This window comes from Haemaphysalis longicornis, unplaced genomic scaffold (assembly GCF_048455015.1).
Source record: "Haemaphysalis longicornis isolate Haplotype H1 unplaced genomic scaffold, Haemaphysalis longicornis Haplotype H1 scaffold_2, whole genome shotgun sequence".
Taxonomy (NCBI): Eukaryota; Metazoa; Arthropoda; class Arachnida; order Ixodida; family Ixodidae; genus Haemaphysalis; species Haemaphysalis longicornis.
The window spans coordinates 23,212,925-23,228,754 of NW_027526295.1; the positions used below are offsets into that span (position 1 = coordinate 23,212,925).

The window sequence follows — 15,830 nt, forward strand, 5'->3', positions numbered from 1 at the left end:
CTGCCTGATGAGTCAAGAGCCATCAGCTGCAGGGCCAGCGGAACCTAATAAAAAGTCGTGGGGAGGTGTGGCAGGCCTTCCAGTTGCTTGCGACATGGGCTGTAAAGAGCAGTGTGCAGGAGCGTTTCTGATTGTAACCATGTGGAACCCGGTATAAAAGCTATGTTCACACTATTGGCTAAATGCTGTTAACAATTAATTCATGTGCCAAAATGTAATATTGCATATACTGTTAATTAAAAAAAAAAAGAGATCTCGAAGTGGTGATCTGTGGTCTACCAAAATCTTGCACATTGAGTAAATGTTCTATAGCTTTATCATAAACATTTTGACAGGAAAAAAAAAAAACTTTTGTAGCAAGTGTGGAACAGCTGTTTAAGGAACAGTGCACCAGCAAAATAACCGGGATTGGTTGCAGCGCACGAGGTTACAATGCATGACATCTTGATTTTCTGGAGAAGTTAACGAGATAGTTTCTAGCTTCCTCAAATGGCAAACATTTGCAATAAGACCGGGAAAGCAGTTGGGACTCCAAAACACCAAATGTTGTGTGTAAATGGGACATCATGTGCAGCATGGGATTTAACATATTCTTTAACCGTATTGTTTTCACGTTTTTTTGCTTCTATATACTTGTATGATCTTGACAATTCCATACTGTTTTGAATTTCTAATGGAATAATGCACTTTATCTTGGTTGTGTGTCACGTTTCTTGCCTGTATGCATAAAAGTGAGCATGTACACATGCACACCAAAGCTTTCTTAAGGGGACTTCGAACAGTGATGGCTCTGCATCCTCACATAGCCCCACCGTTGCAGGCCACCACAAGCAAAGCCTGTGGTGGCTTTTGGGCTCAAGGTTTTCTCGCCCCATGGCCTAGCCCCATTTCTGCAGATGGTCTGCATCACCCAGTGGGAACCTGGATTCATATAAATTTATTGAGAAGGCCAAACAAAAATGTCAGTCGAAACCTGAATTTAAAATATAAAAAGGGAGAAACAGGAGGCCGACAGAAAAGTGGGCTTGTAGTAAACAAAAACCTGAATAATTTCTCTGCGTTTACCTAGTAATGGCAGGGTGCTTGCTGCTTTCGAATTTGAAAATAAACTTTGTTCTCGGAAAACTTTTTCATTACAACTAATTCGTCATACATTAAATTTACTTCACAAGTTTGTGCAGAGAGAGCTGCGCTTCATCAAAGCAAGTGTTAGAACTGTCTCTACATATTTATGTAAGTATACGCAGTGTAGTGAGGTACGCCAGTGAGAATTATCACCTTACTGGTGGCAAGACTGTTTTGTGATGTTTTTTGATGTAACAGTACATACATGAACAGCGCTCTAACATGTTTACTGTGTGGGTAAAGTGCTGGCCTGGAAGTTGTAGCAGACAAGACTTCCTTGTAACAGACGATCTGTGCACCAGGAGATGTCACAGGAGCAGCAGAACCTGTCACCCGTTGCAAAAAGAACTACTGATGTGCAAACAGCACCTGCTTTGTCAGCACATGCCTCAGGTATGTGCCTCTGGACTGCTCGGTGATTTGTCGAGTGATTGCTCATAGCCGGAGCACGATTCATTTCCTTCTGACAACTTTTGTAAGGTTGAGGACATGCTGAGGTTGTTCCTGGTAGTGTGGCATGGCCAGAAGCAAAGCATTGTATTGCTGAGCAAAGTCTTGGAAAACTCACGTGGTTAGTGCCTGCATTTGGTTGTGCTGTGGTGGGCTGGTGCGAATTACTTTCTCAGCAGAGTGAAGCACAGCATGCACAAAAGGAAAAGGTTCAACGAGGCCACCGTTGTCCTATATGAATGTAAGCATGCTGGTAACAGTTTCTGAAAACAGAAGATCTGCCCATTCTTAGCAGTGGAGGCGTCCGTTGACATGAACAACAACGTGCCGGCGTTCTGTTTGCGATACATCCAGGGCGCAGAGCTGGATTTGGCTTAAGCGCCTAGTACTATTCGAGCGGCAAACCGCCGCGAAGTGTCCGTTCTTGCGACTGTGGTTGCATGTGGCCCACCATGCTGGGCACTCAGATCGCGGATGAGGGGCGTGGCCGGAAAAATCGCATGCCGACTTCGGGCCAGCGCGGTACTCGAGAGGCTGACAGACGTTACTTCGTGCAGTTTCGCACGCTGGGGCGGCAGCCATTTGGTACTGCTTATTCGCAACAGCATCGATGTTCAGTGCATCTGGTGCCCTGACGCCGCCTTTTCTCATTTTCAGCGTCTTCGTACTGACGCGCTTGGATGAGCGCCTCGTCCAGTGTAAGCTTTGGATTGCGGCAGAGCTGGTCGGTCAAGCGAGAGTCAAGCAAACCTACGATAAATCTGTCCCGAACCAGCCGGTCGTCAATTGCCCGAGAGGCGTAGTTGCATTTCTTCACGAGATTTCGGAGCGCCGTGAAAAACGCGTTGACTGACTCGCCTACCGCTTGCGTGCGCTTGTGGAACCTGCTCGATTCGTATACCTCGTTGACGGGGTGTACAGAATATCCCGCAAGACTCGTCACGCCGGAGTACGAGCGATAGGCCTCGGCGTCTGACAGGAGAGACGAAAGCACCTCGCGACCTTGGGGACCCATACAGTAGAGGAGCGTGCGTACCTTGCTTTCTTCGGGGGCGGAGGACAGCACTGAGGCGAAGGAGTAATCCTCGAATTATTGAAGCAACGCGTCCATTGGGCTGGGTTGTAGAAAGTGAACTGCGGCGGAGTTCGAAACGTGAAGCTGGCGGTCACGGCGGAGGCGGCGGTTGGGTTATCCTGCATTTTGCACGGTTGTCGCAGGATCCCACTTCTGACACCATGTAGAGATGCGCCTGGGTAGCGCGGACGCCGCTAGCCGGGCCGAATGTGGGCGTGAACCTCGCAAAGAATGACCCAACAACGCGCAGTTCACGAACAGCAAAAAGCCCCGTTTAATGCCCACCAGTGCCTTTATACAGAGTGGAGGCGCCACCTCCCAGTTACTCCAATGAACAGGTGGCGTCCTCTACACTTTACTACTTCTGCATTCACACAGTGCAAAGTAGACGTGATCGAGGGCAGCTGGTACCAGTGGAGCTGGTGCTTCGTCAGCATCGGGTTCCTCAGTGGAGGTTTGGCTCGTGTCTGCGTGGCTCTTCAGCAAAGAGATGCCTTCTAGCTGTGTGGAAATGATGTTGGCATTCTTTGATTCGACAACGGCCGCATGAACAAGGGTCTGTCAGTAGGCATGTTGGAACAGCCGCAGATGGGCTATTTCAACCCACCAAGCTTCCCTCAAAATACCTACTCTTCTTATGTTATCGTGTAAGTGGCACACAGATGAAAAAAGGATGGGCAGGCTCACATCACACGGACGTCTTGGGCAACTCAGGCCAGTTGTGTCAAAACAGATGTGGTCTGCATACCTATATTCGTAATACCTCGGAGTAAAGGTGATCGCAGCGGCACTTCACAAATGTGCTCCAAGTTCCCAAGATTTGCAGCACTCTCCAATACCTTCATGTCCACATGGTCATCAGGTGAAACATTCACTGTGTACCAATTGTCCTGAAACTTTTGCTGCACACACCGCGTTAGCCTGAACTGCTTCTACTAAGAATGATACTTATAAAAAGAACGAGCCTGGTAGCATGCAAAGCGGGAGCATAAAACGCGCGAAGTACACAACAGAGACGCTTGCGGCGTCATGCATCTCCCATATGAAATTTAAATCAATGTCTAGAAAAAAGAAGCCGTAGGAATTGTATTTGAATTAACTTTTACGTATCGGAATAAAGCACACCAGAAAATTTTCGATATATGCTGCTCATATTCACTGTGTTATCAGTTTCTGTTACCGGACCACTTGAGTTTTGGTTTCAGAACTGCTCATAAACTCTTACAAAATTGACTATGACTTTTGAAGTAAACAAGATAACAATATGATCCTGTCTGCAGAACATTTCCGAATGCTTGGGGATGCTAGAAATCTAAAAAGAAAAGAAACTGTATTTAAAAAAACCTTTTTCATGGTGGCGACGTACTTTAAATTTTTCTCATGACCAAGAAAGCATGTTGTGGATGAATTGTCTAACTAGTTCTGTCGGTATTCTTAGCACTGAGAATAGCACAAAGTTGAAAGTGCATCTCGCAGAGCTTTCGTGTTGCTGAATCATGGAAAACGCAGCTGCACTGCTTTGTATATTTTGTAAACCTAAACGGAACAAGCCAGCACTTGCTAGTCCTTCTTACCTCAGGGTTGAGGATGAACACATCTGGCATTCACTTCAAAGCACGCGTCAGGTTCTGTTTCAGGGCCCGTCGCTTTCTCGGCGCAACCGCCGAGGCGGTGCAGCGAGGCAGGACCTTGAACATGAACACGACTGACGCCACGCCACACTGCGGCTGGACCACTAAAGCCTGTAAATGAAGAGCGTCACATCATGTATTCCTTTGCACTTGGAAAACGCAAGGGTTTTGTATTCGGACGGTGATGACCTCGAAGATTCTTCTTGGGTCCGCTTCACTCTTATCTAAACCGTTTCCACCAACCTAAAGCACGGCAAAGTTCGCGCACTTAAAATATGGGCATGATATTGCTCGCAATATCCTGGGAACATCGTGCCCTCGAAAACTGAAGGTGTAGGTCCCGACTGATGGCAACAAATGCCAGCCTGGACCGGCAAAGAAATTTCACCTGACTATCGCCAATGATCACACCGCGCACGGATGCTTTGGCTCACTGTGGGACCTCGTCTGTGACCAAAACAACCGTGATGACCTCACAGATTTTTCTTGGGTCTGCTTCCCTCTTATATAAACCATTTCCACCAACGTAAAGCACGGCAGAGTCCGCGCACTTAAAATGTGGGCTTGATATTGCTCGCGAGAGGCTGGGCGCGCGTGCCCTCGAAAACCTGAAGTGTAGGTCCCGACTGATGGCAACAAATGCCAGCCTGGACCGGCAAAGAAATTTCACCTGACTATCGCCAATGATCACACCGCGCACGGATGCTTTGGCTCACTGTGGGACCTCGTCTGTGACCAAAACAACCGTGATGACCTCACAGATTTTTCTTGGGTCCGCTTCCCTCTTATCTAAACCATTTTCACCAACCTAAAGCACGGGAAAGTCTCGCACATAAAATATGGGCATGATATTCCTCGCGAGAACCTGGGCACATTGTGCCCTCGAAAACTGAAGGTGTAGCTCCCGACTGATGGCTACAAATACCAGCCTGACTGGCAAAGAAATTTCACGTGACTATCGCCAATGATCACACCGCACAGGGATGCTTTGGCTCACTGTGGGACCTCGTCTGTGACCAAAGCGACCGTGATGACCTCACAGATTTTTCTTGGGTCCGCTTTCCTCTTATCTAAACCATTTCCCCCCGCACGGGGCACCTTGCGTATTCATGGTGACGGTGAGCAGCGACACCGCGGACCCCAAGCTCCCATACATAAGCCGTGTCCAACCGTGGCGAGGTGTTTAAAGGTGAAGGGTAGAAGCCGTAAACGGTGGCCGTCGGAGCCTTGGTCAAGCTCCGGCCGATGGGCTCCCTGCCTGTCTACCAGGCAGGGAGCTCCGGGACCTCTTTGACTACCAGGGAAAGGTCAAAGGAGAAAGTACCCCCGTCTCCCTGCTTTTATACTATGATATATGGTTTCCAAATTTTCTAAATTCAAAGATCGGCCCCCTAAAAGGGGCTGCACCGAAGTATCGTTTCCTCTGTTGCCAACGATGAGTTTCCCAAAGCCGGACAACTATGCTAGATTTTTGGTAATTGAATCTGTTGATGCGTCAAACCCCCTTGCCACAAAGTCTGTCTTCCTGATCTCCAAATTTCTTGCGGGCATTGTTGGTCAATCCTACTACAAAGCCAAAAAACTTAGAACAGGAGAAGTTCTTGTAGAAGGGAATGACAAGCAACAAGCTACAAATCTCTTGACTCAAACTCGCATCGCAGAACTCGACATCAGGGTCATCCCCCACCGCAGCCTTAATAGCTCCCAGGATGTGATCTCTGAGTCAGATCTGATGAATGAAACTGAAACTGATCTGTTGGAAGGCCTTAAGGACCAAGGTGTGACAGCAGTGAAGCGTATCATGATCCGTCGAGATAACAATGAAATCCTAACAAAACATGTAATATTGACTTTCGACCATTCCACAGTACCTGAATCAGTAAATGCAGGTTTCATTCATTGCCCCGACAGGCCATACATCCCCAACCCGCGCCGGTGTTTTAAATGCCAGCGGTTTGGGCATGGCACTACCGCCTGCCGTGGTCGACTAACATGCGCCAAGTGCGCACAACACGATCATCCATCTGACAACTGCCCATCGCAAACCTTCACTGGCGCCAACTGCCAGGGACCCCACGGGGCCTACTCTAGAACATGCGAGAAATTCAAACAGGAGAACGAGATCATCAAGGTGAAAGTCACTGAGAACCTTACCTTCCCAGAGGCACGAAAGAGGTTTGCCTCTTTCCCCCTGGGGAGGTACGCCGATGCAGCTCGCCGGGGGGCGGAGCGGCGTCTGTTGTCCACAGGGACCCAGTTCAGCGAGTCTGACCTGGTCCCTCCCCTGCCCCCCCTCGGTTTCCTCTGGCAGCCCAATCCGTCGCCACGCCGCTTGCTGAGGCAGCAGCGGTTGTGGTGACCTCTTCTGTAGGGACTGGTGCCGCTCCCGCCTCTGCCTCCCCGTCCTCCATTCTGTTGGAGGGTGCCGACCGGATGGACACCGGGGGCCCCGCATCGGCTCCCACCGCCACCGCACCTCCCGTGCCACCTCTGGTGCCCCGGACGCCCTCGGCGGTACGGCTCAAACGAAGGGCTCCCGAAAGGGGGCCAAGTCCGGGGGGCCTGGTCCGCCATGCACCCTTCTGGCATCCGACGAGGAGATGGATGTCACGCCGTTCCTGCCTGCAACGCAGCGCAAGCGGCCTCCGATGTCCAAGCCGACAGAAAAGCCTAAAAATCCTAGAATAACAGCACCAAAGACGACACATGAACAAACACACACACACTCCAGGTATTCTTAAATTTAAATAATGGGAACAGAAAACATCATCCAGTGGAACTGCAGAGGCCTTCTTAAAAATCTTGACGATATGTATGAGATTCTGCATGCCAGTCAGCCAAGTATCATGTGTCTCCAGGAAACCCACCTCAATTCTAAACAAATTTCTTAAATAGGTACATGGTATTCAGAAAGCACAGGGCTGCCTGCACACACTCTTCAGGAGGTGTCGCAATGTCGCCTGCCACCCTGTCACTCTGAACACTGTCATTGAGGCTGTAGCAATCCGTATGATAATATTTAATAGGTTGATAACGGTATGCTCCATTTACATTCCTCCTGATCATGCACTCTCGAGCTCTGACTTCGAGGCGCTGGTCGACCAGCTGCCCGAACCATACAGCCTAATAGGCGACCTTAATGCGCACAACTCTCTTTGGGGCTCCTCTATAACGGATGCCCGAGGTCGCCTGATAGAGAAGTTTGTTACATCCTCCGGAGCATGCCTTTTCAACAAAAAACAGCCTACATACCATAACTTAGGACACAATACATCCTCACATCTTGACTTGGCTATTGGTTCCACAGTTCTGTTTCCATGTCTTGAGTGGGGTGTGGGCACAGACCCATATGGTACTGACCATTTCCCCACTTCATTAACGTATATAGGTATAGGCCCGAGCAGTCCATCTTCCCATAAAAGGTTTAATGAATCAAAAGCAAACTGGAGCACATTCACACAAACATCTCAACTACACCACACATCCATAGAACACCTACACGTGGAGGAAGCCGGCCAACTCGTCACGGCGCACATCCTCGACGCCGCCGAAAAGTCCATTCCCCAGGCCTCCAGTGGGTCCCGCACCCCAAGGAGGCCCTGGTGGAACGAGGACTGCAGGCGGGCGCGAGAGGCCCAGAACAAGGTGTGGGGTGTCCTTCGCCGGTACCCCACGTCAGATATTCTCATTTCGTTTAAACGGGCCAAGGCTTTTCGGAGGCGAGTGCGCCGTGAGGCGAAAAGGGAGAGTTGGCGCACCTTCCTCACTTCTATCAATTCATACGCAGACACACACAAAGTCTGGACAGGTATACGAAAACTAAAAGGACAACAAACACACAGCCTGCCCCTGGTTAGTACAACAGGGGACACACTGGAAGACCAGGCTAACACACCCGCACAACACTTCCAACACGTCTCCAGCTCAGCACACTACACCAATACTTTCATGCAACACAAAACATCTGCAGAAAAGAAGCCCTTACGAGACAAGAACAAGTCAAATTCTGCTTACAACTCTGCATTCACACTTCATGAGCTGAAGGTTGCTCTTGCCACTTGTAAGCCCTCAGCTCCAGGGGCAGACAGCGTTACATACACCATGATACAACACCTACACGCAGACACTCTTGAGACACTCCAACACCTCTACAACAGAATATGGCTTTCGGGGCAGCTTCCGAGGTCTTGGAAGGAGGCCATAGTTGTGGCCTTTCTGAAGGAGGGGAAGGACCCTTCCTCTCCAGCAAGTTATCGTCCCATCGCCCTGACAAGCTGCCTGTGTAAGCTCCTCGAGAAGATGATAAACCGTAGGCCCGGGCAGGGCGATCAACAAATGATCAGCTTGTTGCATTAGAATCATACATCAAAGATGCCTTTATACAGCAACAGTATTGCATGACAGTATTTTTTGACATCGATGAAGCATACGATACGGCATGGCGTTACGGCATCCTTGCAGATTTAAAATCGTATGGTGTAACAGGTAATATGTTGAACACTCTTGATAGTTACCTGTACAAACGAACATTTCGAGTGAGTCGGGTTGCACTGTCCAGAGTTCACATTTAAGAAAATGGCGTGCCTGAAGGCGGAGTTTTGAGCTGCACTCTGTTTATCGTCAAGATGAATTCGCTTCGGAAAGCATTGCCGCCATCGATCTCCTGTTTAGTGTATGTCGATGATGTACAAATATCTTTTAAATCTTGTAACATATCCATACGTGAACGTCAAGTCCAGCTTGGGGTAAAGAAACTCTCTCGCTGGGCAGACGAAAATGGTTTCAAACTTAATCCCACAAAAAGTACCTGTGTCGTATTCTCAAGGAGACGTGGAGTAAGCCCGATCCTGAAATAAACCTCAATGGTGACCCAATCCCTGTTAAAAAGGAACACAAGTTTTTGGGTGTGGTGATGGATGAAAAACTCACATTCATATCTCACATCAAACAACTCAAACAAAAATGTCTAAAAACAATGAATATTTTGAAAATCCTGTCTCACCAATCATACGGTGCAGATAAACAACTCCTGCTGCGCCTTTATACCGCTTTGGTAGGGTCTCGTTTGGATTACAGTAGTGTCTACGGGTCGGCTACAACAACAGCGCTAAAAATGCTCGACCCAGTGCTGCAACTGGGGCTTCGCCTCTCGTGTGGTGCTTTCCGTCCAAGCCCTGTCCAAAGCCTGTATGTGGAGTGTGACAAGTGGTGCCTGGAGTACCAGCGAATTTATGTTGATCTTTTATATGCTTGTAAAATATCATCAATCGACAACCATCCTTTTAAACCTGTTTTTATGGATACATCCACGTCACAGCTGTTTTTAAATCGCCCATCTCTGTCTCTACCTTTCTCACTTAGGGTGAGAAGGGAAGCTTCTGAACTGTATCTCCTTTTTGGACACGTTCAGAACATCTACCATTGACGTTATAGCCCCCTGGCAAGTTCGCCCTGTATTGTGTGACCTGTCTTTTACACAATTACAGAAAAGCAGGGTACCACAAATCGCGATTTCACCACATTTTCAGTATCTGCAGCAAAAATACCAGGCTGCAGAATTTTTTAGTGATGCATCGAAAACTTCCATCGCGGTGTCTTGTGCTGCGCACGGACCCAACTTTACGGCCTCTACATCGATGCATGTAAATTCAAGCATCTTCATGGCGGAAGCGTATGGCATTTTTCTTGTTGCTGGTCATATTGTTCAACATCACATTCAAAAGTCCATCATCTACACAGATTCACTCAGCGTTGTACGTGCATTATCATCCCAAAGCGTTCTAAAAATCACGTCATAAATCTAGTTTTTAATACTTTAATGTCAGCGTATGCCAAAAATCTCGAAGTGATTGTATGTTGGGTACCAGGTCACTGTGGTATTGCAGGAAATGAAACCGCAGACCAAATGGCCGCCACTGCGGCACACACAAACATAGTGGACATTACAAAATTACCGTACACCCACCTCAAGCCATACATAAGAGAACACCTTCGCAGAACCTGGCAAGCCGACTGGAGCACACAGACAGACAACAAGTTACACCTAATTAAACCACACCTAGGACCATACACTACTGACTCACACAACAGATTCATTGAAGTTGCACTAGCTAGATTGCGGATAGGCCACACACACGCAACACACTCCCATCTGCTCACTGGTTCTCCAAGACCCTTGTGTAGCAGGTGTGGGGAGGGCCTATCCATAATTCACATTCTCATTACATGCAGAGCACTCCACAGAACAAGACACAAATATTTCCCACGACTATACAGACAACGCATCCCACTACATCCAGCACTGTTTTTAGCGGATGATCCCATAGTCCCTCTACAACGCACTTTTAGGTTTCTTAGCGAAATCAAATTTCTACAGCTTATTTCCTATCACGCGTAATTCTTGCACATAGTTTCATGCCCTGCACTATCACACCCTGGCCTTTTACACCAGCAATCCTCATTGTCTTACTGATTTTACTATTTTAATCTCTGGTCTTGTTGAGCAATCTTAGGGGTTACATCTTCAACTGTCATACATAACCATTGGTTTGGCGCTCTTTGCCCTAGTTGGCCTTGCGCTATAAACATCCAACCATCATCGTCTCGGCAGCGTCCGCGTCTATAGACGCAGCCGGCAGGCTCGGCGGCTGCGGGTGCGCGTCGTCGTCGTCATCCATTGTGCGTCGGTGTCGCTAGGCCTGCACGAGGCCTAGCTTTGCCGGCGAGGTGTCGAAGTTGGTAGGGTGAACTAATCGAGTTCCGATGGTCGCACCTGGCTGATGTAGGTATCGATCCGCTCCGAAGGTGGTTGGGCGCTCGATGATGAGTTCGGTTGAAAGCTGGGGCCGAAGATTCACAAATATTGAGACATTAAACGGGAGCCGAAGTGGAGTGTGAACCACCACGTCCGCCCCCTGGAGATTGCTGGGACAATAGACTTTACCCAAAAATACATTCCGAGTAGTCGATGGTAAGTGTTGCAGGGTCCCTTTAAATGCAAAACTACGCCAAACCGAGGTGAAATGCGTGCTTATAAAAATTTACCTGAACTTCCTTCTGCTGCGGCAGCACTTGGAGGTTGGTGCACTTCAGCCCGAGGCACTGCTGAACACATGAGACACACAAAGTGTTCAAATCTTTTTCCCATGGTACTAAACTATAAGAAGCAAGACTTGCCTGAGCTTGCTGGCATCGTGTCAGCTGGCCCTCTAGCTGGTGTATTTACTGTGAAAAATGTTTGGTTTGCATAAATACATTTACTTGAATCGGACATAAGCCAAGAAAGAAAAGAGTAATGATGGCTGCAACTTCTTATGAATAACTGGCACATTACAGGTAGCCTCTCCAATTAAGCACACAAGACTGTCAGACAATTGGTAAACAGAAAGTTCATCTGCTCGTCTCTAACTTTACTGAAGATGACATCCATAATCAATTCACAGAACAAACTTTTCTGTGTAGCCATGCAAATTGGAATGGTACACATGCATGCATGTGGTGCTTGGTCTTACCCAGACATGCATTTATAAAGTTGTCCACAAACGGTTTGAATAACCTTAGGTTGCATATTGAACACTTTTGCTGTAGGCTACTTCTAGGAAAGCTCAAAAAACAACTACATGCTTTACTCATTCTAAGCTCTCAATTTTTTTACACTGCCTGATATGGGAAAGCTTACCATCTGCAACTTCCCGGACTTGTGCTGGTTGTGCAGCTGCTCCAACGGTGTGGTCGTCTTTCTGATGATCGACTACAAACAAGAATTTCATGGCATATATGTTTATATATTTCAAATAAAAAATCCTACTTTAGCAAAAAAACAAAATCATTATCACTCACTGTTGAAAATTTTGGCCTCAAGGCATTTCTGTTGTGAGGCCAAAAGTTCAAGCAGAGCCTTGTTCTGCTTCTCTAACTCCCGGGCCCTCTCGCCACATTTTATTCGTCAGAGCCTCTTGTAGCTGAGTTCATGAGCACAGGTTGTCATCGTCGGTGTCTGACGACATGTCATCAGCAGCGGGTCGCTTCCCTAAGCGCTGCTTTTTTGTCTAGTCCAAAGAGTAATACAATAGTTACAAATTAGGTCACTCAAATCCACAAGAATAGGATCTACCACACTGCGTCCTTGAGAACTGCCAGCCGTCCCAGTGGAGACAGAGCTGGCAGAACTGCCAGCCATCCTAATGCTCTGGAGGACATTGCCGACAGTTTTTCTCAGCATTTTATCATTGGAAGTGTCAAGCACATTATACAACGCAAGGGGACATACAAGGACGTTTGTTTTGCAACGTCTCACGCTTTAAGGACACATGCAGCCTAGACGAACAACAAAAATAGATGAGACCGTAACCATATAGCTTCACTTCATACTGCCCTGACATAATGGAACGCATGATATGCCGAATATCTATGCTCAATCTGTACTCCACAGTACCGTTAATTAGCTCTGCAAACATCATGTACAAATCGTAGTCTATATATTCACGCCCTGACACGATGGATGTATGCTTCAACTCAGTACTGTGTACATCGCCGTCAATTATTACGCGGATTACTCACTCACAAACCATCCTGTACAGCTTGTAGTCTCCCTATTCGCGACAGTAATGAAGGATGTTGTCTATGCCGGATTGCTTACCAGAATATCCTTTCTAAGATCTCCAACCGCCTCATCGCTGCTGTCTTCATCACGGTCATGGAACTTGGGAATCGGCAGCCTCTTGCTTGCCAAGCGAGCGTCCAGCTCTTCTTTCATTGCTACACAATATTAAAATGCCCGATAAGACAAATGAATTACCATGTGCACCGAGTGAATGTCACCGAAGTAAAAATCTTACCTGCCAGCATAAGCACCTGGGCGCGGTACATGCCCGTGTTAGCTTCTACCAGGTCTTGCCAGAACACATTGTACAAAGTACTCTTATTAAAGTCACGCTCATCTTTCGGCTGAAAGTTTACGACGGCGTCCACAGGAACAATGTGGAGACGCTTGTCTTCATCATCTATAAATCTTACCACAGCGTGCATGGCACTTTCTGAAAACAAAAATGTATATCGATAGCTATTCTCAGCAATAAACAAAACGAACAGATTGCTGGAATAAAGAAAGGAAAAAAGGCGACGAAACGACAAAGACATATGCACGCTAAGACAGGCAGGGCGAACAGAATTGGAAAACGCATCCATGGAAAAACGCCACCAAAACGCAAATGATGATGATTGCAGGCCTCTTTTTTTATAGCCAAGAATTTGGCCGGGTTGGCCATTTTTCCGCGACCGATGCACCACCTGGTGAGCATTTCTTGGGGACTGCGGGGCCAACAGACGCCGCCGCAGTCACACACTGTTGGGCCGTGCCGTGCGTGGTTATCAGACGTCCCAGCCATGGAAAATTGGTAAGTGTCACTTGTTCGGTATGTTAGCAGCGTGAAGTTTAACAGTGCTTAAAGGGGGACGTTTGAAGCGTTGGAGGGCTGTCCACTTTGCCCATTAATTCCGTTCTCAACCCACTAAGGTGGCGTGCCCCCCTGCCCGCGCTTTTTCCTGACGGGGGTTGCCTGTGAGGCTACATTTCGCCGCACCAGCAGGTCATATACCCGACCTTTTATCACCAATTGATATTTATTTTCTTCATTCAGGGCAGATTGCAGTCATTGCCTTTACTTGGCAATGTACAGAAGCTATCCATCCGGGCATCATTATGCCGTTGTTGGCTGCACCAATAATCCGCGCAAGTGCAAAGTGCTCATACAAGAAATGTATGAAGTGCACCACAGCAAAAGAACTGTCCGCGTGGGGGGAGTCTATTTGCTGCACAAATTTCCTGCATCCCTTGAGTCCCGCCGCGAATGGGTCGTCGTGCTGAAGCGGAAAGACTGAAAGTAGCAAATTTGCGATAGTGTGTACCGTCGTACGCTGCTTTGGAAGCACTGTTTATTCACCCTCTTGCTAAATATTGCACGTTTAAAGTGGTTTTGCATTTTAGCGATTTACGAAAACGAATGGGCATGCTCCGCCACCGCAATACTCTTATTTCGCTTTTGGTTCGCCGTTTTCGCGTACCCGAGCTGCAGCATAGGTGTAGGTTTCATTTGTACCACCTTCCCGTCGATGAAATGAACAGAGAATGCCTCCAGAGCAGACACGTGCGATAATGATTTAGCATGACAGTGAATAAAGTGCTTCCAAAGAAGCGTAGGACCGTACTTACTCGCAAATTTGCTAGGTTCGAACACTCCGATTCAGCACGACAACCCATTCACGGCGGCTCTCGACGGATGCAGGAAATTTGTGAAGTGAGTAACATACAGACACTTTTGTCGTGGTGCACTTAACACATTTCTTGTATGGGCACTTGGCGCTAATGCCGATAGTTGGTTCAGCGAACAACGGCGTAATGACGCCCGGACGGGTAGCTGCTGTGCATTGCCAAGTAAAGGCAATGACGGCAATCTGCCCACAATGAAGAAAGTAAATGTCAATTGGTAATAAAGAGTTGGGCGTTCGTCCTGGTGGCATGGCGAAACATATCCTCACAGGCAACCCCATCAGGACAGCATGCACGTTTGTCGCCTTAGCGGGTTGAGAACGGAATTAATGGGCAAAGCTGGCTGCTCCTCGACGCTTTGAACGTTCCCCTTAAAGCACTGTTAAAGTTCACGCTGTTTACACATCGAATAAGTGACACCGAGTTTCGATGTCACTGGGACGTCTGATAACCAAGCACGGCACGGCGCAACAGCGTGACTGCGCTATTGTCTGCTCACCCCGTAGTCCCCAAGAAATGCCTGGAAGCTGGCACATCGTTAGTTAAAAAATGGCGAGGCCCAGTGCACAGAGAAAATTTTTGTGTATATGCTTTGCTAATTTGTTGTGCTTGTATCATTTTTCTAGGTCGTTGGGGCAGTGGGACTCCAGTGACTACTAGACTCTCCAGTGGACTCCGGTGACGATTCACAGCATGTGTTGCCTCCCTTTGCACTATTATGCATTCACTTGTGCAATAAATCACCATCACCTGCATATTCTGCATACTTGTGTCATCACGAGGAGGCTTGGGGAGTACTGGTTTTAGTTTAATGCTACACACAAAGGCTTTACCAAGTGGAGATTCTGGAGATATACAAAGTGACATACCTTGCCAAAGAGTCCACTGCACAAATACCTCGGGGATGGCAGTACTAAGTCCAGGCCCCTCCTTTCTCGAACACCCTGTGCATAACACCTAGCAAAAAAAAACAAGGCTAGAAAGTAGTCCTCAAAATGTCCTGACGTCGTAGAGTAGTCCTGCGAATGTACTGTAATCATCCGTGGCTTCTTTTTGAGGATGTTCTGAGGATGTGCTAAGGCTGGATAAGAGGACCTCTTCCATACCAATTGAGTATCAGAAGAGGACGTACTGAGGACATCCTAATGTTCTCAATATAACGTCCTTGGGACGTGCTCAGGATTTGTTTGTATTGTCTGGGAAGTGCCAGCGGTTCGCGCACGGTGCAACCACTTGCCGTGGTCGAACGACCTGTGCGAAATGCGCGGAGCATGATCACCCG

The 15,830-nt window shown here is 47.8% G+C and overlaps 1 protein-coding gene across 1 annotated transcript in view; it reads left to right on the forward strand.

The window, feature by feature from the left end:
* The window catches only part of LOC144168795 (uncharacterized), a 53,235-nt gene extending 37,762 nt beyond the window's left edge, over positions 1-15,473 (forward strand). Inside the window, exon 5 of the mRNA XM_077697762.1 lies at positions 15,175-15,473. Coding sequence (XP_077553888.1) covers positions 15,175-15,201 — 27 coding nt within the window. The 3' untranslated portion in view covers positions 15,202-15,473. The remainder of the gene's footprint in view (positions 1-15,174) is intronic.
* The last annotated feature ends 357 nt before the right edge of the window (positions 15,474-15,830 follow it).